The following is a 26,767-nucleotide window of genomic DNA, read 5'->3' as shown; positions in this document are numbered from 1 at the left end:
GTTGGAGTATATACATGTGCACATATGTTTAGACCAGAGAAAGGCATCAGGGTTCCTCCTATCACTCTGTCTTGTTCCTTCAAGGCAGGGTCTCTCAGTGAGATTGGCAGCCATCAAGCCCCAAAGGTCCTTCTGTTTTTGTCCTCCTCTACACTGGGTTACAGGCAGATTTGGACCGTTCCGGGTTTGTACATGGGTGCTGACACTCTTGAATTACATACTCAACAGCACATGTTCCTAACTACTAAGGTATCCAGCCTCACAAAGCAGAAAGATTAAAAAAAAAAAAAAGTTTAAGGTAAACACCTAGGAGATCCATACCTCTGGTTGTGTGTGAGGAAGTGTCTAATGAGGTATAAATGAAGACAGTGGACACCTGGAATGTGGGTAGCCCCACTCCATGGGCTGGGGCCACAGCAGGAAGAAACTAAGTACCAGCATTCACCACTGGGCTTCCTGGCTGCAGACATGTGGAAGAGTGTCTTGCTCTCCCACCACTGTGGTGCTTTTCTTATCAGGATCGACTGCATCTACTCAAACTGTGAACCACACTAAACCCTTCCTTCCTTCCTCCATTCCTTCCTTAAGCTATTTTTGTTATGCATTTTGTAACAACAAGGAGAAAAGTAGCTAACACAAAGTAATAACTGGTCCACAAAGTAATAGCTTGTTATTCACAACCTGCCATTTCAAGTACCAGGTACTTCAAATAACTGAAACAGACTAGATAGAATTCATGACTTTTTCCCCTTGGATTTTTGGGCTGTTGAATGCAGAATCTACCAGGAGATCTGAAGCTGTGCTTCATAAAACTTTAACAAAAATGTAATTCAATCTTGGATCAGCTAAACACAATGATCATTTTCAACTGTTCCTCTAGGTCAGTGAGATGGTTCAGTGAGTAAAGGTGTTTGCCACCAAGACAGATAATCTAAATATTTCTTAATTCCTTTCTAACTTTTTTCTTATAAAGCTTTTGGGACTTACCAGTATGCTTCCTTCGTGGTGGTGCCATTGATGCCTGATGGAGAATAAGTTCTTGGAAAAATTTTCTTCGATCTTCTTCAATAGGCCTTTGAATATATAATACCTCTTCATACTGTATTCTAAAGATACATTTAACCTATATATACACATATACACAAAGAAAGAATACAAAATTAAAAGCATACATATTAAACCAAATTACAATTCCTTCCAATTCTAGTACCATTCTTACAACACAGAATATTCATTCTGCTGGCAAAAAGTTTGACTTCATAAACAAAAACACAACGGAAAAATGTACACTGGTCCAAGTCCTTAAAAAGTGACATTATATAAGTAAAGATCACCAGATAAAAGCAAATCCAATAGTTGATTATAACAGACTGTTAGACATAACCTCAAATAATTATTGCATAGTACCAAAAAATAATTATTTAGAACCAGGAGCTAGAATATTAACAGTCACTTTTAAAACTTTTGTATTTCTTCCAGACAGAGTGAATCCCAGGATAGCTAGGGCTACACAGAGAGACCTTGCCTTGAAAAACAAAAACAAAACAACCAAAATCTTCGTATTTCTTTGTATTTCCCATCCTCTGTTCTTTCCCTATGAAGTCAACTGCATTGTATCCTCTAGAATCCTGGTTCTGCTATTAAGGAACAAGAGTTTAGATATTTCACAGACTACTCCACCATACCCTCACATGAAAATTCAAAGGAAACATGTCAGTAGTTCTCATCTCAGCATACTGCATGCTGATTTCACCTCTCATCTGCTAACCTATTCTATCAAGGCTTTCAATACAAAGTTCTCCTTTCCAAGACACACTACTTAAATCGTTTTTATACCATCTACATTTGTCACCATGGCACTTAACACTGTCTTTGATTTTTTTGTTTGTTTGTTTGGTTGGTTGGTTGGTTGGTTGATTGGTTTCTACTTTCTAGACTCCAAACTCCCTGATAAAAGCTTTTCTTATTGTTTCAAATATTTCTCCCATTTTATGGTTTGCCTTTCATTCCATCAATAATGCCCATTGACATACAAACTTTTTTAATACTGTAAGATGCAACTTATTTATTTTTAGTACTTGTTTTTGCTTTTTTGGTATCATGTCCAAGAACTCACTGTCAAACATGGTATCATGAAGTTTTCCACCTATGCTTACTTTAAAGAGTCTTAAAAGTTTTAGTTCCCATCTATAACCCTCCCCTACATTTCCATTCAATAAATGAAAAATAATAAGTAACTGGACCCTGTGGGGGGAAAACCAACTGAAAATGGATTTAAAGACCTAATTTTAAGACATGAATCTATAAATTCCTAGAAGAAAACAGAGGAAAGTTCCTTGCTTTTGGTCTTATACCAAAACACCATGTTGTGCACCTTAAATAAAGACAATCAAAATGAACTAGGAGAGGCTGGGGAAATGGCTCAGTTGGTAAAGCACTTGCTACTTTTGTGGTTTGAACAAGAATGGCCCACAAAGGCCTCCATAGGCTCATATATTTGAGTGTTTGGTCCCCAGCTGGTAAAACTGTTTGGGAAGGACTAGAAAATGTGTCACTGAGTTAGGCTTTAAAGTTTCAAAGCTCTCTGTGCCTTGAGCTTGTGGGTTCAGATGTGAGCACTCAGTTGCTACTCCAGTGCCCTGCCTGCCTGCCTAAGCTGTGAGCCCTCAACAAACTCTTCTACAAGTTTAAAAAAAAAAAGAAAGAAAAAAAAAAGAAAAAGAAAGAAAAGTTGTAGCTCTTACACACATCCTTGGTGTATTTTGAGTTGATTTTGTATTTGGTGTTAGATAATCATTCAGCTTCATTTTTTTTTTAAGCATGTAGAATAGACTTCCTCTGTCTTAATAGTCTTAAAACCCTTATCTAAAATCATTTGGTGGAATTTTCTTACTTTTATTTATTTGTGTATATGTGCATGTGGAAGTCAGAAGACCAATTTCCAAGGGTCAGTTCTCTCATTCTACCATTTGGAACCCAATCACGGGTGTTCAGTCTTGGCAGCAGGTGCCTTTACTTACTGAGCCAAATTGCCTGCCCTGGATTTCCATATTATTAAGTTATAAGAGTTTGTCACACATTTTTAATGTCATTCATCAGATAAATGATCTATGTGAAACATTTTCAACCAGTTTATAGCTTGTTTTTTCATTTTTAGTGTAATCTTTCAGTAATAATGTTAATATTTTTTATATTCTACTACTGTATCTTTCAAAAGGGATATTATTATTGTTAATTGTGTGAATATATGCGAGTATGTGTTTGTGACAGAAGGTGTCGTAGCTACTGTAGCTCAAGTTAGAGCTGGTTGTGAGCCGCCTGATATGGGTGCTGGGAACTGAACCCAGGTCCTCAGCAAGAACACAGGCATTCTTAGCTGATGAGCTATCTCTTCAGCCCCATATTACAACATTTTCATATTATAACTTTTTTCAGTATCTCTCTCTTCCCTCCAAAATTTAATTTCTGTATGGTAGTGATAATCTTGTTTTTATATATTCTATTCATTCACTCAACTGAGATTTACTGTGCTTGAAATACATGTGTGCACAGATGTCTATATATATTTATAGGTATGTAGCCAGAAACCACACTAGGTAGTTGGTTACTCATTGTTAATAGAAAACACCAGCCTTAAGGAAATTCAGACTTAGACTTAGTAAGACGTCACAGGCACCTTAGTAAATGTACAGGAAATGAGAGACAGTCTTAACTGATTAAGATGAAATTGGTATCTCCCTGACCACTCAGCAAGCCTAAACATCACAATATCAAGAAACGGCATCTTAAAGAATTACTATTAGGAGGGCTGGAGAAATAGCTTAATGCTTAAGAGCACTGGTTCTTCTTTCAGGACTCAGATTCAATTCCCAGCACCAACATGGCAGCTCACAATTGTCTTTCACTCCAGTTCCAGAGGATCTGAGGTCTTCTTCTTGTCTCCGTAGATACCAAGCACACATAAAGTAAACAGACATATATCCTGACAAAACACCCATACACATCAAATAAATAATAGGATTAAAAATATTTTTTAAAGAATTAGTACATGAGCCATTGTGGAAATCAGTATGGCGACTCCTCAAGAAAATGGGAATGAGTCTACCACAAGATCCAGCAATTCCACTCCTAGGCATATACCCAAAAGAAGCACAATCAGGTTTCTGTTACATAAAGCATGTAAATATTTTAGGTGAACATCATTTCTACTCCCACGAAATTATTTTTCAGTAAGTATTTCTAAAAATTACCATTTGAAGGTCAAGTAAGATTGGGGTATTAAAATTTTCTAATCAATTTCATTCAATGCCAATTTCTTCCCCTCAATTATGGTTTTAATTTTAATTTGAACTCAAAAGTAAATTTCAGATATATTTTTAAAAGAAAATGCACAATAATATTTAATTCAAATAAAATTTAACCCTACTAATGAAAGCTAGAGGTCAAATCCCATCAACTGATCTCACAAAGAAGAATGAAGAGGATCATTGACAAGGGACTAGTGACGGAAGAGCTCAGGCTTCGTTAGGAAGTTACACGTCAGGCTCTGCTTGAGGCCTGAGTTGTCTCAATCTTCACAACAGTGAGGAAGATTATACCAAACAAGAATGGTGGCTAATAATAAGCTGTAGACCTTTATAACAACTGTGATTTTATTCTAATAAAAGTTGTTTAACAAGTCAACTATTTCTTAACAATATAATAAGGCAAAATAAATATTTAAGCACTTCTTACCTCTTCAGGCAGTTCACTGTACATGGTTTCAGAGGTAGACAATAAAAATATAGGTGAAAAGGATGGTATATCCTGTAACAGTGTCAGAAAAGTTGCTCTCACAGTCTCGCTGACAGCTTCCCACCAGTCACCAATATGAGGCATATAAACAATACTAGGTACTGTTCTTCGAGCTTCTCGGAATATCTAAGGGAAGAACCAGTGTTTTAAACCTCAAAGTGAGTACTCCAAAGCCTACATAGCAACCCCTGGATATATTAAATATGGCAACTATCCCCAAACTTAATTTCTTCAAGACAGGATGTGCAAGTCTATATATATGACTATGTGCTCTTGCCTCATCACAAAAAAAGGTATTTTGCAATTTAATTACTCCTATTTGGTATATATTAATAGGGTAAAAGTAGAAAATAGTTTACCATGTAAAAATAATGAGGCATACCACTATAAAATATGCTGCAAATAAAAAATAAGCACCACATGTCTATTGCCCATATTAATTTAAGAGTTAGTGAACTTCAATAAGGAAGACATGAACAGCACAGTTGAAGTACATGGGCACTATGTCTAAAATCACTCAGCACATGAATACGTATTTTAACTTTCTGCTTACACGCTTATTCACCTCTTTCTATCACTTTAACTTCAATTCTTCATAGTCACAAAATATCCTTACTCTCAAAAGAACAATAATAAACTGGGCATGGTGGCACATGCCTTTAATCCAAGTACTCAGGAGGCAGGTGGATTTCTGTGAGTTTAAGGCCAGCCTGGTCTACAAAGTGAGTTCCAGAACAGCCAAGGCTGTTACACAGAGAAACCCTGTCTTGAAAAACCACAAAAAAATAAATAAATAAATAAATAAATAATTATCAAGTAGCTTTGAGACATTTCCATTGTCAGAAAATTCAAATTGGAGTTTAGTTGTTAAGAACCATACATAATAAGAAGTATTATTCACACTCTGAAAATGCACAACAGTAAGAACCAGACTGCCAAGCCAGAACTACTCTCCTCTATGTTTAAAAACTGTTGAGCCCATCACTGAATTCTTGCATGTTAATGTACAATCTTGTCACCGGGCGTTGGTGGCACACACCTTTAATCCCAGTACTCGGAAGGCAAAGGCAAAGGATCTCTGTGAGTTCAAGACCAGCCTGGTCTACAAGAGCTAGTTCCAGGATAACAGCCTCCAAAGCCACAGAGAAACCCTGTCTCGAAAAACCAATCAATCAATCAATCAATCAATCAATCGATAATAAAATACAATCTTGTCATTGTTTTTGACAAGTTTAGATATAAACATGAACACCTGACAATATTTCTTCAATCTAACTTGAAAGTTCTACTCTCTAGTTAGTTCCCTTATTTTAAACACATTGCAGTGAGCTTTTGTAATGTAAAAGATAAATAAGAACCTAACACAAATGATTAGGAGCAGATGTGGTAGTGTATGCCTATAATCCCAACTTTGTAGGTGGCTGAGGCAAAAGGGCTGCAAGTTCCAAGGAAGATGGGACTACATATCAAGTTTGAAGCTAGCCTGGACTATATAGCAAGATCTTGACACATACATACACACACACAAATAAACATACAAACAAAAATTATGAGAAATATAGAAATTTTCTAAAGAAAAAGAATATTATTTCATGAGCATGCTTACCAATTACATGAATTTATTCAATAATATCTTATATATTAAACCTTTGAATAATATAAAATATGCTGCAAACTCAGTAAGTAACCAGATTAAAGAGGTTCAAACAGACTCAAATAACATGTGATATTCCTTATCATGTGTTTCAAAAGAAATGCTTGCTCCTTCCTTTGCTTGTTATTTGCATATCCACCAATCCAGAGAGCTGTAGAAGACGGTTTGCCTTCAGGACTCACAAATTCTAACTTTTACATAGAGTACACTTAACCTAAATCACGGAAATCCATGTTTTTTTCCTTCCTCAAAGTTCTTATAGAAAATTCATAAAAGAAAAACTGCATAAATAATTGGCAAAAGAAGGAACCACACAGGAAGGAGTGCAAAGGCAACTGAGATATTCATTTTTAAAAAAATTACTGCATGTTGCCAAGATCAGGCATGGTATGAGGAAGAGGTAACTCTTCCAGCCACTTTCCAATTCCCGTGTCTATGCTGGAAATTTAGGAGGGAGAGAAAGATGAGCAGAGGAAAAAGACTAGCAAACAATAGCTTACTTACAAACTTCATAAATTGACCACTAAATTTAGCCATGCATGTCACTACATGCCAAGTGTATAAAAAAAAAAAACAAAGCATGTCTGTACAAAACTAATTTCTGCTTGTCATCCTAGTGCTTCTGTTAGATTGTCTAGGAATACATGTTGAGAATATTCAGCTGTTACCAAACATCAGAGTGAATGGGCACTGCAACAGAAGGTTGGGGATAATAAGAACTTCATAAAGCCAGAAGTTAAAAATCGTAGTTTAACAAGTGCTCTGACTGCCTGGGAACTGTAAACTATACACAAGCACCAACGATTCTCAGAAGATTTTGTTTCAATTTCTTTTTTCTTTTGATCAAATCCTCTTCAAAATTAAAAACTGGAACATAACAGTCTGTTATTTCCAATGCCTTTAGGAAAATACTGTTTCTTTATAGAATTTAAAAAATTGTCTTACAAAGCACAAGCAGGTAAGTCTAACACAAATGCAGAAAAATCCAAAAGCTTCACCTTTCTAATCCATGAGTATAATGATATGACTAGAGAATTGACCTAACCACAGGAGACTACATGAGATAAACAACTTCTAGAGATTATTTCCAAGTTTCTTTTAAGCATTTAGTTGGGAACCATGTTTACATTCAGAAAAAAATTTTAAAAACACTATTAAAGTATTTTACCCTTTAATTCCTTAGTTTGTATCTCACAATATTACAGTATGCTTTCATGTTTTAAAAAATAAAACCAACTTGTTCTAATTTTCCAGGTTTTTTTTTTTTTAAGATTTAATTATTTTATTGATACTGCTCTATTTGCATGTACGACTTTATGCCAGAAGAGGGCATCAGATCCTGGGAAGTGAACTCCGGGCCTCTGGAAGAACAGCCAGTGCTCTTAACCCCTGAGCCATCCTTCAAGCCCAAATTTCCCAGTTTATTTAAACTAAAAAGAGAGCTGGAAGTATAGCTTAGTAGTGAAGTGCTTGAAGTATGTGGAAGAGCATAAGTTCAATTCAGAGCACTTAAAAATAAATAAATAACAAAAGTCTGAAACTATCATTTTAAAATTCTTAAGAGTATAAACAGCAGAGAAAAGAAATGCAATCTTATTGTGAATTGTGAGGTATTGGTTTGAGAGTAATGGAAAAGCAGCCCTTCAATAGTTTACCCATGATCATAAGACTGTGTTTTTGTGTTGGGGAAGCAGGGTCCTGGCTTTACACACAATAGGCAAGTTGTCACTGAGCTACGTACCCTGATGGTAACTTTTAAAGTTGTGGACAAAAATAGTCTTTGAGGAATCAAATACCTGGTAATTCAGAGTAGAAAAATAGAGCCTAGTTTTAATGAAGAGGCAACTAGCTGGGAACAACTGATGCCATTTGAGAACTAGAAAAATACTCACCTACAAGGTGTCTTGGATTGGTGGATGTGCAAGGTGTAGTAGAAAACAGAAAAACTGTTATAGAGAAAAAAAGACAGTAGGCCAAATTACTGAACCAACCGTTTCAAAATACCTTTGACATGACCAGCACTCTTGCACAAGTAAAATGAACAAACACCAATGTCTGTTCACACTTCATTTCCATTTCCTTTCCCTTTGGCCTCTTCCTTGGCCCAAATAGTACGGTCTCTTAACTAGGTTTTCTTTTCCTTAAGTTTTTTTTTTTCTTTTAGTCACAAATTACTTATGCTAAATATCAAAGGCAAAACTTGGGCTACAGGAGCTAGAAGTACAAGGGAACACTAATGATATAAACTGTACTTATATTTATAAGAGTTCTAATTATCTGAAAGCCACCAAATTAAAATGTCTAGGGGCTGGGAGTACTGCTCAGTGGCAGAGCACTTGCCTCATGTGTGTCAAACCCTCTGCCTGATTCCACAGCACCACATGCATGCAAGCTCAATGTGTGAAAGTTTTGCTATTTTCTTTCTTTATTTTGGCAGCTCTTAATAAATCAGACCCAGAGACTTACACAAGTTGCCCAGTGTTCTACCAATGAGCTATATGCCCAGCCCTGTGCATTTTTTAGTTAAAAATTTATAGCCTCATTGCAAAGTGGTTATTTTGTTTTAAAAATTGAAAGCTAGATGAAAAAAATTCAAATACAAATGTGAATAAAGCAGAAAGCCCAAAGCTCAAAGTTATGTTCTGTCTTGCCTAAAAGATACTGTCACAGGAAAGAAGCGAACAGCTTTATGTAGCCAAGAAAGTTCCAGAATTTGCCAGAGTTACTTATTATTATAAATATGCTAAACTTATGAAACAGCTAAAAAGTAAAATTTGGGGAGCTGAAACTCAATTTTTACAAAAAATATTAAAGCACTAATGTGTCAGTTCCTTGTATCTTGCTATCACAAGGTATATTACTGGTGATTTATTTATTCCATTAGTATCATTTTACTACATTTATATTCTGTTCACCTAAGATCTACCAAGCATCTTCTATGAAAACAAGACACTGTCTGACCTCTAAAGATTAAGGATTCAAGAGAAAAAGGCACCAAATTTTTCTATATGAGTACAAAATCAGCTAGAGATGAAGCACACCTATACTGGTTTCTGAATTGTGGCAATATACAAAACAACCTCTGTTAAAGTTAAATTGTCTGATATTTTCATTCCTTAACATCTTCAAGAATTCAGTAACTGTTACACATTCTGGAACAAAACAATTTAATTTGCTTACAAACTCAAGGGAGTGTATGCCACAGAAAGACCCAGACACCCACGTGAATGAACACAAAACAACCAGAGTGTGTGTGCTTCCACAGCACATACATTAAAACTGGAACAATACAGAAGATTAGCACGGCCTTTGAACAAAGATGACATGCAAATTTGTGAAGTGTTCCATTTTTTTTTTTTTTTTTGAGAGAAAAGACAGGAAGAGAGAGACAGAACATAAAGTTGGGTGTGTAGGGATGTAAGGAGGCTCTTGAAAGAGCTGGAGGAGGGGGAAAGAACATGATCATTGTATGAAAAAAAATTTAAGTAAACTAAAAGGGGGGACAATGTACTGAGGCAAATATTAATTCTTTACTACTACCAAGTCAAAAAGGGCTTTTCCTGAGAACTTCCAGATACATTTTCTTTCTGAGAACAGATAAATACTAAAACTTACTAAAAAAAAAAGATTTAATTCACAATTTCAAATTATTCAAACACTATACAATACCTAAATTCCAAAGCTTTTGATAAACCATATATAGGGAGGGCTACAGATATGATCAGTGGTTAAGAGCAAATGCTGCTCTTCCTGAGGACCTGAGTTCAATTCCTACCACCCACATCTGGCAGTTTACAACAGCCTGAAACCCCTTCTCCAGGAGAATCTTACAGCTCTAACCTCTAAGGCCACTCTCAGTCATACATAGACCTCCTCTCACATACAGATAATTAAAATAATAAAAAAATCTTTTAAAAAGATAAACCACATATAGATTAATTCTAAATATAATTATTTGTCCTTTTTTTCTAAGTCAACAATGAGAACACTACAGAAGACAGCATTCACCTTTGAGAATGACCGATAAGTGGAATCACAGTTCTTGTTGATTTTTGTTCTATTTTTTTCTCTCTTGTGAGTTTTGGGGGAAGGTGAAGAGAGGAAAATTTCATGTAATCCGAGCTGGCCTTGTCCTCACTGTGTAGCTCGGGGTGATGCTGAGCTCCTGGTCTTCCTGTCTCCACCTCCAAGTGCTGAGTGCAGGAATGCACTACCACACTAACATTGTTTCTTACTATAGATTACTAACCCTCAAGACATATTGTAGGGCAACCATGAATGACCCATACACCTCGGAGTACTACAATGACATGCTCAATAATGTAAGAGCAGTCCATGCACACACACAAACCCCTATTATGCCTAACAGTGACCAGAGACTGCTCAAAGTACTAAAATAGGTCTAAAAAAATGTGACCTATTTAAGACCTAGAACGATAACACATTGTGGTACATGTTAAAAATACAGATTCCTGAAACTCATTACAAATTCAGTGAAATAGGACCCCTGGATCTAGAGGCAAAGGATGGGAAATTTCAGTAAATGCCTCCAAGCAATTCTAAGACACACTAAATCTTAAGCAGTGGCGGAAACTCCTCAGTAGGCACTAACTCCTCTAATATATTTCACTCCTACTACTAATGGAGAATCCAGGCAGTCAGGTGGGTAAAGAAAGTTTTGCTAAACATTTTGCATGTGTATGTTTTAAAGAACAAACAGTTAACACCATCCATACAGTGTAAAGAACACCACAAAGGGCTCTTCTCCTTTCCAATTTATCATGCATAAAAATACATGCATACAAATAAGACTTCTCCCTCTTTTTATGTTCATACTACATTACTAATACCCAACTTACTTTGTATTAAGTATGTTAGAGGGTACTAGTGGGTAAAGATTTCTGATGCCAAACCACATGGCATAAGTTTAATCCTAAGATCCCACATGATAGAAGGAAAGAAGCATCTTCCAAAAGTTGTTCTCTGGCATATATATATATATATATATATATATATATATATATATATGGTACATGTGTGTGCACATGCATACAAACAAATAAGTAAATAAATCAAATAAGTAATATATGTGAAAAATCACATATATTATAAGAAACGCATGCTAAGAATAACTTGCCACAGACTGCACTTCAATTACACATTTGCAGAGTCGATCCTCAAAACATAGAGTCCTAAAGTCCCAAGGCAAGATGCAGAAAGAAAGGAAGGGGATATAGAAGAGAACTTTTGTTGTGGTTTAGTTTAAATGTTGTGGTTTAGTACCTGAAGTACACACTCTTCCCTAGGATGGTTATCATATCTACTTACAACCAGATTTGCTGACATTTATGGGTTATTATTTAAAAAATCAGTTTTAAGTAACAATCTCTTTTTTGGAGAATCTGTTGAAAAAAACTACTACATTTATAAATTTAAAAAAATTTGCCAGGTGGTGGTAGCACACTCCTTTAATCCCAGCACTTGGGAGGCAGAGGCAGGTAGATTTCTTTGAGTTCAAGGTTAGCCTGCTCTACAGAGTGAGTTCAGAACAACCAGGGCTGCATAGAGAAACCCTGTCTCAAATCCCCAGAACCCCCCAAAAGGGAAGAGGGAGGGAGGGGGGAATCATAATGAGCACTTAGACACAGGAAACAATGATCAGCCTGTCACTGGCAGTGTTCAATGAGTCTTAGCTGTGCCCCACTGCACAGTCCCAGGCAAGGCCGTATTCAAGCATGAGCTCTGCTTAAGAAGTCCTTTGGCTGCACTGAGTTTTCTCAAAAGTACACAGTCAAAGAGTAAAATCAAGTTCTTTATTATTTTTCTCCTACCAAATGATACCTTTCTCCCTCCACTTTCCCATTAACATGACCCCCCCCAAAAAAAAGAAAGCCAAAAATGAAAGAGAACAAAGAGTATGGAGTTGGAATTCATATTTTTGCCAAGTATGATTTTTCTTAACAAGACCTAGACTCCCAGGACTATGAAGCAACAGTTCACTCCAAGGTGTCCTGAGTGCCCCTTACTCACGCTTTACTACACTAAACCTGTAACTTCAGTCTCCATACACACGGCAGACACAGCAGACAACTGTACAGCAGAGTTCTCTCATTTTGAAATGGCTCTTTTAATGTGCCTTTTTTTTTTTTTTAAGTGTCATACGATTCAGCTCCAGCTGAGCTAGACCTTGTGGAAATCCTCTTAAATTCAGCCCTACAGAGTACTGGGATTACAGGTGTTGTTAGTCTTATTTCATTATTTGAGAGAGGATTTGAAGAGGGCTGGGAAAGACAGTTTACTGGGTAAAGTTTTTACCACTAACCATGAGGACCTGATTTGATTCCCACCACTGACATCAAAAGACACACGCACTTGTACTTCCAGCACTAGCAAGGTGGAAACAAGAGAATACTTGAAGCTCTCTGGCCACTCAACTGGCCTAATCAGCCAGTCCTGGGTTCCAGTAAAATACCCTCTCTCAAAAACATGGTTGGAGGCTCCAGAGAAGTGACACTGAAGGTTAGCTTCTGGCCTCGACAGGCACCACTGCATATGCACACATGCGCAAAGGAAAACAGGGGCAGGAGGAGGACCTTGTATGTCAGGGCTGAAATTATCCTGACTGGAAATACAAAGACAATATCTCACCTAGCTCCTTCAAAGCTCATTATCTTTCATTTGCTTGATATAGTCAAATATACAAGTCATAAAAGAAAAAGGTTACAAACACTACAATAGTTGCTATTTTAGGTGGAACCTTTTCTCCTTTATATTTGTAATTATTAATTTGTAATTAATAAAAGAGTACCTGCCAATGTGCACAAGGCCCTAGGTGACCCTCTTCTCCACAAAACTAAAAACAGAAGACTTTGAAGATCCCCCAGGGAAAGATCTCCCATGGAAGGCCTCACCCTCTCTGGGAAGCAGAAAGGAGATGGGATAGGGGGTTATTGGGGGCAGGGGAGGAGGGGAGGGAGAGGGAACTGGGAATGACATTAAAACAAACTTGTTTCTAATTTAAATTTAAAAATAGGAAAAAAAGACATAAAGACAAACACTAAATTTAATCATTTATAACTACCCAAATTCCTGCCCCTAAATCAAAGCAACCACTTATGAAAAAATTTTGGGGAATATTTGCATGTGCAAACAGGTACACATCTCCTTTATTTTCCCATATCAACCTGTGTAAAGCAACCTCATCTTTATTGATAATGGTCTCATAGTACAGCATGAGCTATTCACACTTGTTTTACCAGCCTTCCCTTGAAGGACTTTCATTTTGTTTTGTGAATTATTTGGTCTGTCAGTATACACAAAGCCATGATGCACCTTATGCATCTGACAATGAATACTTATAGCTAACAGATATTTAGGGGGAAAACATTCCTGAGTATACATAATTCTGGCTCAAAGGAAAATATACTTTAAATTTTATAAGAAAAAACACCTAACAATACTCTGAAATAGTTAAATAAATTTACATTTTCATTTAACTAAATACAAATATCCAATATCTCCAGTGTTTCTATAATTGTTTTTACTAACTTCAAACAAATCTTGTGACTTTCATTTATATGTAAAGGTAATAATCATATTTAATTGTTTTTTTTCTTCTTATAAATACAAAGTATATTTCTTTGTTCTTTTTGGTAGAGGTGAGAGGATAGTAAGATAGGCACTCACAATATAGTTTGGGCACATCTTGAATCAGTCCTGATATCCCTGCCTCAGCATTCAGAACCCTGAAAAATACAGACGTGTACCACTAGAACTTGCTATATTTTGCAAATTTTTATTAGACTTTTATTCTTTCTCTTTCATGATTTAAATACTATTTATATTTAAGAAACTTGTTCTTGATATCTGTATAACAAATCTATTTTTTCACTAGGCTATGTCTATTAATTTTATTTAAAGAATATATTTGCTATGTGAAGTTTAAATTTTTCTTTGGTAAAGTTTCTATATCTGGTTACAGTTTTTGTACATAGTGTAGAAACTAATTTCTTAGGCAAATGGTGGTAAGTATATAGATCTGGTAATTTCTCCTGGTGCTTTTGTAGTTCCACGGCTTATCTAGAATTTGTTTGCATTTACACATACAAACAAGTAGAAAATGGAATTACTGTCAGTTTTCCATGACCATTTACTAAATAACCCAATTCTCCCATTATTACTGATATGAAATTTATTTGTAGTGGCCATCATCATTATATACCATTTCTACAGGGGTCAGGATATAAAGGTTTTTGTTCCTATTAATTTGTCTATTCTGGTAAAGGAAAAATTTCTTATTATTGTCATCCTATAAAAATATAGCAAAGCTTCTTCATCGCACTTTTTTCTCTAGAATTTACCTTGTGACTCTCGTGAGTATTATCTAGAAAAAAACAGAACTCTTACTAGGTTTCTCCCTCTAGATTATAGTGAAATTACCAATGGGATTACATATAAAATTTATGAATAATTCATTTGAAAAGAATTCATAGCATTTTCATTTTAGTCTTAGCAGTAACAAAAGTGATAACCATAATTATGTGTTGAGAGCACAATATACCAGGACTATGTAATGTATTTATTTTAATAGAGCCTCATGATAAGTATCATATCTTCATTTCATATGTAAGGAAATTAAGGTTCAATTGGATTAAGCAACTTGTTCTAGGTCACAACAATGAAGCTGTATAGCTAAGGTCCTCTTCCATTTAATCCAACTTGGGTCTACTCCTAAATTCAAGTGTTTTGTGTTTTTTGTTTTTTGTTTGTTTGATATTCAACTGTCCCTTTCAACTGAACTTTATTTTTCTTCTCTTAGGCTTTGCATATTAATTCATTCAGTTAATTACTAGGTAAACTAAGTTGCTATTTTAAATTATCCACTGTATCCATTCTATTTCTAACTTACTGTGATTAATAAAAATTAAAACTACCAATTTTATACCATTAAGTTTGCAAATGCCTACCTCATAGAATCCTCTCATTGTCCTGAATAATTTTTAGTTGGTACTGTACATTTTACAAAAGCAGTGATATCATAATCAATATTTATAACCTTAACATGTCCTTTCCGATACTTAATTCCCTCAATGTCTAAATCAATCTTTCGTGCCTTAATAATAGTGTTTTTGTTTTTTTGTTTTATTGTGTTGTGTTTTTTTACTAACAGGTTCCATTAGTGAAGTTTACTTTATGACAACTGCTTAAGTGAAGTCTGGCTTCAGCACTCTGTATTTAGCTTATGGCTACTGTTTTTGACAGTCTCAGCTTTCCTATGCTTGAAACAGTAAGATATTTCACCTGCAATACTGTCTAGGCTAAGTCCTTTTATAACACTTTTTCAATTTCCTCTTCCAATTTCAGTGCTGTTTAAGAGTCTCTCTTCTCTGCAGTTAAATTTGGTAACCTTTACTTTCCTAGTACATAATTTGGATTTTCTTTAAGTGACAGGGAATAAATCTCTTACTTGTACAAACCTGAAATTTTATCTCCTTTCCAGAAGGAAAAGTATGAGTAAACATAAAAGTAAATGTTATTGGAAAAAAACTCACAGCTAGGATATGTCAAAATACTGGCAGCAAAATACTGGTATACAGTTTTTATATTAGGACCACAGGTTTTAGAAAGAAACCTTTAAACAAAGCTTTGTAAGAAGTATTATTCATACTGTGAAAAAAACTATGAATAAAAGACAAATTAAGTTGATACCACTATGAACTTTTTAACAAACAAGTATTTCCTTCTGTAAATGTCCCATCTGAGAGTGACTTTCAGTTAAAAACTACAGCACAGTTGTCAACTATTTATAAATGCCACCTCACCAGTTACACAAGCCATATAAAAATGGGCAAAACATCCAAGTACAAAGTGACATTCATCGTATTTAATGAAAACACCAATATTCAAATATTTAACAAGCACCACCTGGTAAGCATGCTATCACACACCAGCTACTGCAGAGGCTGAGATCAGGTGTTCCAAACCAGTCTGGGCAACTGAGCAAATCACTGTTCAAAAATGAAGGAAGAGCTAGGGAGTTGGCTCGGTAGTCAAGTGCTTGCCAAATAAGCCAAGAACTTGAGTTCAAATCACCAGAACCAATGCAAATGTTGAGTGGGCATGGTGGCCCACATTGAATACCAGCTTCAGAGGGCAGAGACAAGGGATCTCCAAAGCAAACTGGCTAGCAAGATTATCTATATTGGCAGTCTCTGAGTCTGGTTGAGAGATCCTGGCTCATTGAGCAATGGGGAAGTACTACCCAGTACATATCCCAACATCAATCTCAGGACTCCACACCCTGTGCACTTGTATCCACAACCATGGCCACCACACACATGTAAACACAAATGCAAACTCAGACATGAAAATGGAAACAGACAAAAATTGAGGGGGAAAAAAAAAACCAAATGATCTCTCACTATGTGGACACTGTGCAAAGATACAGAAATGGTTACAACATGGTCCCCCTTACCCTTCCCTAATTCCAGATGATAATATTTGTAATATATTTTTGGCTGTATATAAAAACCTCAGCAAATGGAAATATCCCCATCTAGAACCTTGCTTCATAAGCCATAAGAAATTCAGAAGAGTTGAAAATCAAGTAACAAAAAGTCTAAACTATAAATACAACTGTCCAATTTAATTACTATCTCATTCTATCATAAATCAAAGCCTGACATCTCAATTAAACATCATTCCCCTTCCTATTATGAGGTTAAGTAAAGGCAGTCTACAACATTTCTGAAGACACAACTTTGAAAAGGGGATCCAAAAGGGCAGAAAATGCTTTTCTTTTCTTTCTACAAAACATTACATTTTCAGTAGTGAAGTATCATGGGGTGGGGGGGGAACCACAATGAACTCATTTTTAAAATATTATACACTGTACTAGCATAGGAATATTAATAAACAGCTAATAAAAAGTTAATATTCGCCATCTTCTGAAAAAATCCTTAGCTTATACAATGAGCACACCAGCAAGACAAACCTACCTGTGCACAGGATTCCTCGGGTGTTTTGGCACTGACCGAGTAAAGTGCTGGGAGGTCGAGCCGATGCACAGAGAACCTTTCTAGTGTGTGCAGAAGGGCTGGAGCGAGGTGAGAAGTCTGACCTGAGCCTCGTTCTCCAGACAGCAACAAGCGAGGCCTGTAAGAGGTTGGCTGATGGTATGGTGACCTGTAGACACAAGACAAGAGTGATTTAAAAATTATATATTCTGAATTAATATGCACTGATCAGAAGGGAAAATAATTATATGAAAGTGTCAAACTTCAGATTCATAAGGCCTATTCATTTTAATGTAGTCATCTTTTTCATTATTCACAACTCTAAAATACTATCTCTGACAATAGTAATAACTAAGGTGTATAAGTATAAAAGAAGGGAAGAAAGAAAGGAAAATTCAGCAATTTTTCACTCTATCACATTATATATATTAACTTGGAATGTGCATTTAGGTATTAATTGAACAGGAAGGATCCCAACAAAGAAACACATTTGGGGCAAGACAACAGCTAGAAAGAAAAAAATGTAGATATGAAGATTATTATAGGCAAAGACTTAGAAAAGAAGTGATTAAAGCTGGGCATGGTGACTCATTCTCATAATCCTGGCACTTTAAGAGTCTCAAGTCTAAAGCCAGGCTGAGCTAAATAGCAAGTTCTGGTTGCCTAAGCTACTACCCCACCAACCACCAAATCAATATGGTGAAAATGCTAAATTTTAAGTCATGTGTATTTTCTACCTACTACATTCTAGGCCTCCCCATAAAGTCAATTTGAAACTTAATTAGTATTATAATAACAAAAGGTAGAGCAATTAGCAGGTAATTATATCATGAAGATGAGAGTTTTTAAGCTACATATGATGGCATTTAGTCCCTGGATTGCGTTTGAGGTCAGCCTAGCATGTCACTTCCATGACAGCCAGGACTGTTACACAGAGAAACCTGTCTCAAAAATAAATGATAAAGCAGATCTATACACTATAATACTGTAAAATCCATAGTAATGCACAAAACATAAAGAAAATAAAACACAAAGAAAAAGGAGAAAAATGCTGCCTCTAACAGAAGTGATAGAGCGCTAATTACAAGAGAATTACTAGTGATATTAGAACTTTCTAGCAAAGAAAAAAGACAAAAAGAAAAACCAGTAGATTAACTAACTGTGCTCCATAACCAATATAAGAAGCAAACAATAAAAAGAGATTCTACTCACAATTGCAAAAACAATATGAAAGGTAACATACTAGCAAATAATCTTAGTGAGAAGCATGTACAAAATGTACAAAAATGCCAATTTTCACTAAACATTTATGCTTTATTTTATATATTTGATAAATTCTAATTTTAATAAACATACAGAATTTTGGAGGGGGAAAATAAAAACTTATTCTCAACATTACCTAAAATATGAGAACATCAAAAAATTTGGGGAAAATATACTAATTTAGATCACTCAAACATTTTAGTAATAACCACTTCATATAGTTGTATAGTTTTAAGAGTCTCACTATTGCAACCCATGAGTTTCCAACTCACAAATCTGTTGCTTCATTCATCTTTCAAGTCCTGGGATTATAGATGTGAGCCATTACATATGGCTTCAATTGTCAAAAAAATTCTAGGAAACATATAGTTTCATTTTATTAGGTAAATGAGAAATTAGGTGTAAGATTATACAAAATAGGAGCAGAGTTCAAATTCACATTCAGGGGCTCAGTGCAGTGTTCAACTAACATGCAAAAGGCCCAGAATTTGAACAATAGAGACACGAAATCAAACAAAACAATGCCTCCCACTAAGGTTTATACGGTTGCAAAACCCAGGTTCACACTACATTAAGATATGACATACAAAACTGGAAAGCAGATTATAAAATAACAACTAGCAAAGAGCGCCACTAATACCCGGCTAGAACCCATTTTTTTTTTTAAAATGTATAGTGATGTCAGTTTGGGATCCCAGCACCAGGTGGTGGGATCAGGAAAATCCCTGTGGCTCACTGGCAGGTCAGCAAGCTCCAAAACAATAAGAGCCTTGTTTCAAAAGAACAGAGTAAATGGCTTTTGAGAGTGACACTGAAGGATGTCCCCTGACCTCCATGCACTTGTACAACATGAACATATACACAAAACCACAGAATGATGAAACAAAACAGGCATCCCAGGAAACAAATCACATTACCTGAAGAATTTGATATAAGAAAAGCAGCTCAGTGATTAAGAGCATATATTGCTATTACAGAGGAACAGGGTTCAATTCCCAGCACCATCATGGTAGCTCACAACCCACCTTTAACTCCAGATCCATGCAATCTGAAGGCCTTTTCCAACTTCCACAGGCACAAGGCACACATGTGGCACACAGACACACACACACAGGCAAAACATACACATAAAATAAGATATAAGGGGCTGGAGAGATGGCTCAGAGGTTAAGAGCACTGACTGCTCTTCCAGAGGTCCTGAGTTCAATTCCCAGCAACCACATAGTGGCTCACAACCATCCATTATGAGATCTGGTGCCCTCCTCTGGTGTGCAGATATACATGGAAGCAGAATGTTGTACACATAATAAATAAATAAATAAAATTTAAAAAAATAAGATATAAATCTAGAAAAATAATTTAAAAGGAAAAAAAGCAGCACCAACAATGTAATAAAGATGGATTTTTAAGTTTCCAAATACAGGGCATTCAAAACCCATTTCACTACATTTAAAAAAAAAATGGATAGCCTAAAAGCAAAGACCGTGTGTGTGTGTGTGTGTGTGTGTGTGTGTGTGTGTGTGTGTGTGTGTGTGTTCATTTTTATGTAATATGTAACTGATGTGTGGATATGAGCATATAGGGCAGAGGAAAACGTTAGGTTCGTACCTTACCTCCTTTTATCTCTTTGCACCACCAAAACTGAAAACTCACCATTTCAGGCAGGATGGCTAGCCAACAAGCTCTCAGAATCTGCCTGTTTCCTTTTAATGCCAGGTTTACAGGTATACACAGCCACATCTAGCTTTTTTAAAAAAATATGGGTGTTACGAATTCAAGTTCAGATCCTCATATTTTAATAATATTTATCCTCTGTCCATCTGTCTGTCTGTCTTTCACAATATTGAATGAGTGAATGAATATATGAAAGAATATGTTAATGACTTAATTTTTTCCTACCAATAATGATTTAGAGAGACACAGAACTGGAGAGGTGACTGAGCAGCTGCCTCAACATGCATCAAGCCCTGGATTCAAAGCCCAACACTGACAAAGATAAGAATGACTCAAAATTAACAAAAGTATAAAAAGACAGCACTCTAAACATTGGTAGTGGAAAAGTAAAGTGGCATAATCTTGTTTCTTTCCAGAAAACAATCTAGTAACTTACATGAAGGTTTTAAGCAAAAATACCCTTTGACACAGATCTGCTTTTAAAATTTACTTCAGTTCTAAATCAGATAATGGTATAAAGATCTAGGAAGATGCCTAGGTTTGTACTGTTCATTAAAAATGATCACTGAGAACTTGTTTTATAAAGTCTATAAGTGGTAGAACATCTAAACAATTACTTACTATGTAGTGTTTGCTTTTGTTTGAGACAGGGTTTCTCTATGTAGTCCTGGCTGTCCTAGAGTTCACTATGTAGAACATGCTGGCATTGAACTCAGAAATCCTCCTGCCTCTGTCTCCCAAGTGCTGAGATTACCATGTACCACGAGGCCCAGCTAAAAAATTACATATTATGTAGCTTTTAATTTGTGTTTGTACTATGTGTGAATGAGTATGTGTGCATTTGTGGATGAATGTATGTGTGGCCATCCATCTTGCTTTTTGAGAGAATATAATAGTGAGTACTAAGGCTTGGTATTAAGCTTGGGTAAACATGTGTAGAGCCCCATGGATTTGCCCACCTCTTTTTCCCCAGGGCTAAGATCACAAGTGCATGCTGCCATGCCCAGCATTGTCCATGTGTGCTACAGATCAAAACTCAGATCCCCATGCTTGCATGGCAAGAGCTTTCCCAACTGAGTCATCAACATTAAATACATCCTAACATGGAATTACATTCCCAGAATAATGAATTTCAAAGGTAAGCTACAGAGCTAGGGAGAAAGTTCAGAACAACACTTGCTGCTTTACCAGAGGACCTGAGTTCAGCTACCAGCACCCAAGTCAAGAGGCTCAAACTGCATGGAACTACAGCTCCAGGAGATCTGATGTTCTCTTCTGGCTTATGAAGACATCCAAATATATGTGACACAGAGACACACACACACACACACACACACACACACACACACACACACACACACACACACACACACAGACACACAGACAGACAGACACACACACACACACACACACACACACACACACTCACACAGACACACACACACACACACACACACAAATGAAAAAAAAATATATTTCAAAAGCAAGTTACATTAACTTGTGGGAAGAAATAATGCATAAGTCTAATCATATGCATAAAGAGAACATAAAAATATAGTCAACACATTACCTTCAGCTGCTAAAGGTTTAATTTTTACTTTATTACTTGAATTTTCTACAGGATGTATCATCTTTGTAATCAGAAAAAACAAAGCTATATATTTTCATTTGTAAAACCTCAGAAAGCTCTGTTTCTAATCCACAGTGACAATATAAAGGAAGACACTTATTTTCATCTACACATCTTTCTCTTCCAGGGTGCTAACCTACTGACATCCACTTTTTCTTAAATTTAAAAACAGATTTCAGTCATGTTTTGGGAGACAATTCCCAGAAACCTGCCAACAAGGTCCCAGCTAGCTTGACGGCAGAACACTGCACCAGGCTTTCTTCTTATCATTGCCTTGTGCATCGACCCAGCATACTAGCACATGCTACTCAAACCAACACCAAAACCAAATAAACAATTCTAGTATACTTCTTGCTAAAGCCTTTATTTTCATCTGCATGCTTCTTGAAAACTATCATATGATCAAGCCACCCAACTAAAATATGACTACTAACCAATTAAGCTAAAAAAAAAAATCTATTTTAAGCCATCACTTGGGAGGCTGAGACAAGAAGACTTCGGCAAGTTTTTGGTTAATCAACTGATCCAGACCCCATAAATGTGGGTGTCAGTGAGGAGACCTCAGAAATATATGTGGCCTCTTGTAGTCTATCAGTACTTATCCCTAGCATAGGAATGGACTTTGGGATCCCTCTTTCCACATAGAGGGATACTCCCTCAGCCTAGACACATTGGGGAGGGACTAGGTCCTATCCCAAAGGATATGATAGACTTTGAAGACATCCCCATGGAAGGCCTCATTCTCCCTGGGGAGCAGAAATGGTATTGGATAGGTAGAGTGTTAGTGGGGGGCAGGAGAGGAGGGGAGGGAGAGGGAATGAAGACTGACATGTAAAACAATCTTGTTTCTAATTTAAAAAAAAAAGTTTATGGTCAATCTGTGACTACATGTTGAATTCAAGACCATCCAAGGCTATACAGCAAAACTTTATCTAAAAATAAACAAAATAACAAATAAATCAATGGGGGTGACAGGAAACTAACAGCAGAGTCTGATCCTACAATCCACTAGAAAAGGACTTCTGAACTTTCAAGTTTACATGTGCTTAAGCCTCCTAATTCATAAAATGACACCACAAATACATGGCTTATGTATATAGCACATGTCTAGTTCATAGCAAGTTTTCAGCCCTTTATTCTCATGTGACTATCAATTGTGACCACACATCCTGTAAAGCTTTCCTGCATTTCAAAGCAGAAATTTAACTTTCATGGCACATATAACAACCTTTGACAATGCTAGTAACAAAAATTTCTTCAGACTAAAAATAAGTTGTATCTAGCTCCTTCTCGTGCTTTTAGCATCAAGTGTAAGTCCTAGAATCCTATGAACAAACAGAAAACATTTTGAATGTATAACCAAAGAGATAAACTACTGAACATTACTGAAGCACTTGGGTTGGAGATGGGACGATAAAAAGATAAAGATTAGCTTCAACTACATAGTGAGTTTAAAGTCTCCTGCCTTAGAAGAATGGGGGAAAAGGCTTGCTCTATAAAACATCAGTTTAATTGGGAAACTAGGATAGCTTGGTAAAAGAAGCTGAAATGAAACCCATTATTTTAGAAAAGGAGACCTAAACCGATGAGCCAGACCATTAAACATTAAACCAGTAGCAGAATGTTCCTGACAAAAAAAAAAAAAAAAAAAATCAAATACAGCTGTGGAAACAAGTTTTCTAACAACAAAATCTTTCTGTGTTCCTTTATTGGCAGGCTCTATCTTGCAATGCTGAAATAAAAGACTTCTGAAAATTTATCGCTTGCTAATGCATAATTCAAACAACTAAAATTGTTTTAAAAACCTAAGCAAGACATGTACACAGACAGGACAGGCAGGTAAAGGGCAGAAAAAAGAATTCAGTTTGCCTGTAATTATCAACAAAACAGATTCACAAAATGCAAGAAAAGTAAGAAACTTCCCTGCAAGCAGAAAAGGAAGGACACAGAAACAAGAAAAAGAAAGAAAGAAGAAAGGAAGGAAGGAAGGAAGGAAGGAAGGAAGGAAGGAGAAAGGAAGGAAGGAAGGAAGGAAGGAAGGAAGGAAGGAAGGAAGGAAGGAAGGAAGGAAGGAAGGAAGGAAGGAAAGAAACTTCCTAATGAGAAGCATTGCTGTGAAGAAACACATCAATGGAAAAAAGTAGATGTAAGTAATTTAAGCTCATTTTTAACAACATGATAAACAAGAAAAGTTTGACGATGCTTATAAATACAATCAAATCAACTTACATCACAATCTACAAGTGGGAAGACTTAAACTTGTTGAAAATACTTAAGTATTCTCCCCTGAAAAAAATAAAATTAAACAAAAAAGAACACATAATCCAGCCAAACATGGTGACACACATCTATGATACCAGAACTTGGAAGATTGAGACAACAGGATTGCTGCAAGTTTGAGGCAAGCCAGGAGTAACTACAAAGTGAGTTACAGGGCAGCCTAAGGTACAAAGAGAGACTATCTCAAAGGGAGGGGAGGGAGGGAGAAGATGGAGGGATGGAGGGATGGAGGGATGGAGGGATGGAGGGATGGAGGGAAGGAGGGAAGGAGGGAAGGAGGGAAGGAGGGAAGGAGGGAAGGAGGGAAGGAGGGAAGGAGGGAAGGAGGGAAGGAGGGAGGGAAGGAGGGAAAGAGGGAAGGAGGGAAGGAAGGGAAAGAAAAAAGAAAGAAAGAAGAGAAAAAACATAATGCAGTCTCCTGAACACAGGGGCTGAAACTTACCTAAATGGAACTTTAGTGTCCTTTAACTATGGTACTAATTTTGTAAATGGAAGAAGTGATACTTTAGTATTTGAAAATTACTTGGTCTTAATTTAAAATTACAATAGCATGAAAAATGTTTACTCATTGTAGTATACAACAAAAGCTGCTATACACCAACAGTAAAAAGATAAAGGGAGGTAGAAAAACAATAAAACTCAAATTAAGAAACTATAAACTAATGCTCTGTCAAGCAGACACAGTAAAAACTTTCTAGAATTGTGTGCAAACAAAGAAAAATGTCTCAAGAATATTACTACCAATAAACTGCACTGTGTTCTAAATGTAAGGTAAAAAAGCCATTCTAAACTGAAAGAAATTTAATATAAATTACTCACATTGTAAAGTGAAGATAAGGTTTAGTTATAGCAGCAACTGGCGATGGTTTCTTTGGTGATCCTGAGTGACAACTTGTCTCAAAAATTGATAACGTATTCTCATCCTCACTATCATCTAAAATTAGAGTTTCTATATCTGTCAAAAGAAAAGCACAAGAATTATGAGTCTTACAAGTTTGTGTGATAAAAATGCTAAACAAAATAGGGTTAAAAATCAAGTGGTATCAGCTATTACCTAGCAAAAATACAGATTAATAAGGCAAATTGAAGAAATGGTAGCATTTTAATAATTTATAAATGTAAGTAACATTTTTCTATCACCTTGATAGATTATTCATATTTACTAAAAACTGTAATTTGGGAGACTTTGCTGACTTAATAGTCTGGGAAAGAAATGATGCCCTCATAAAATCCCTCCTGTGAGTTCAATCTGGACAAAACCAGCCTATTTCATATCCCATTCAGTTAATAAGGCAGGGAGCAAAAGCCAATTCTTACAAAAGCAACAGTAAGTAAACGGACCTGTACTTTTTAAATGACATCATGTTTCAAGCAATAACCTGCCTAATTAAAATGACATTTGGGAGGGCTGGAGAGATGGCTCAGAGGTTAAGAGCACTGGCTGTTCTTCCAGAGGTCCTGAGTTCAATTCCCAGCAACCACGTGGTGGCTCACAACCATCCATTATGAGATCTGGTGCCCTCTTCTGGTGTGCAGATAAACATGGAAGCAGAATGTTGTATACATAATAAATAAAAAAAATAAAAAAAATAAAATCTTTAAAAAGAAAAAAGGAAAAGAAAAAAAAAGATGACCTTTGTAAAAAATAAATAATCCAGAAAGAAAAATTGGGAGATCTGAAGAGATGCCTCAGCAGTTAAGAATACTTAGTGTTCTTCTGGAGGACCAGGGTTCAGTTCCTAGCACCCATTTGTCAAGTAGCCAATAACCACTTGTATTCTAGCACCACAGAATCCAATGCCTTCTTCTGGCCTCCACATACCATATACTTGCACAGACACATAAACATAGATAAAAATAAATCTTTTTTCCCAAGATTTATTATATGTACAGTATTCCTCCTGCATGTATGCCTGCATGCCAGCAGATGGCACCAGATCTCATTACAGATGGTTGTAAGCCACCATGTAGTTTCTGGGAATTGAACTCCGGACTTCTGGAAGACCAGCTAGTATTCTTAACTGCTGAGCCATGTCTCCAGCACTGTTGTGAGATATATGATTGCACTGTGTAAAGACATGTCACTGTGATTGGCTTAACAAACAGCTAAATGGCCAACAGCTAGGCAGGAAGAATAGCCAGGACTCTGGACAGAGAGAGCTCTTGGAAGAAGAATGGTGGAGCTTCCAGCCAGACACAGACATGCAGAAGGAGTGGTAAAAGCCACAAGTCACGTAGCAACATGTAGATAAATAGAAATGAGTTAATTTACGTTATAAGAGCTAGCGGGACAAGCCTAAGCTATAGGCTGAGCTTTCATAATTAATAGTACGTTTGTGTGTCATGATTTGTGAGCTAGCGGTTCAAGAAAGTCTGTGACACAGCCCCTGTAAAAATAAATCTTTGAAAAAAAAAAAAAGCATACTGATCCTGCAGAGGCCCCAAGCTTGGTCCCAA

At 36.2% G+C, this 26,767-nt stretch overlaps 1 protein-coding gene and 1 pseudogene across 3 annotated transcripts in view; one reads left to right on the top strand and one right to left on the bottom strand.

Annotated features, from left to right (window-relative positions):
- Atad2b (ATPase family AAA domain containing 2B) overlaps positions 1–26,767 on the bottom strand; it is a 126,834-nt gene that overhangs the window by 31,418 nt on the left and 68,649 nt on the right. For all 3 annotated transcript variants that reach the window (XM_027424598.1, XM_027424596.2, XM_027424597.2), the window contains exons 17-20: positions 25,130–25,265; positions 17,446–17,632; positions 4,735–4,920; positions 988–1,123 (exon numbers count right to left, since the gene is read on the bottom strand). In XM_027424598.1, coding sequence (XP_027280399.1) covers positions 988–1,123; positions 4,735–4,920; positions 17,446–17,632; positions 25,130–25,265 — 645 coding nt within the window. The remainder of the gene's footprint in view (positions 1–987; positions 1,124–4,734; positions 4,921–17,445; positions 17,633–25,129; positions 25,266–26,767) is intronic.
- On the top strand, positions 9,702–9,802 carry LOC113833758 (annotated as a pseudogene).

Source organism: Cricetulus griseus, chromosome 7 (assembly GCF_003668045.3).
Source record: "Cricetulus griseus strain 17A/GY chromosome 7, alternate assembly CriGri-PICRH-1.0, whole genome shotgun sequence".
Classification (NCBI taxonomy): Eukaryota; Metazoa; Chordata; class Mammalia; order Rodentia; family Cricetidae; genus Cricetulus; species Cricetulus griseus.
This window is presented reverse-complemented; position numbering and strand designations above follow the sequence as displayed.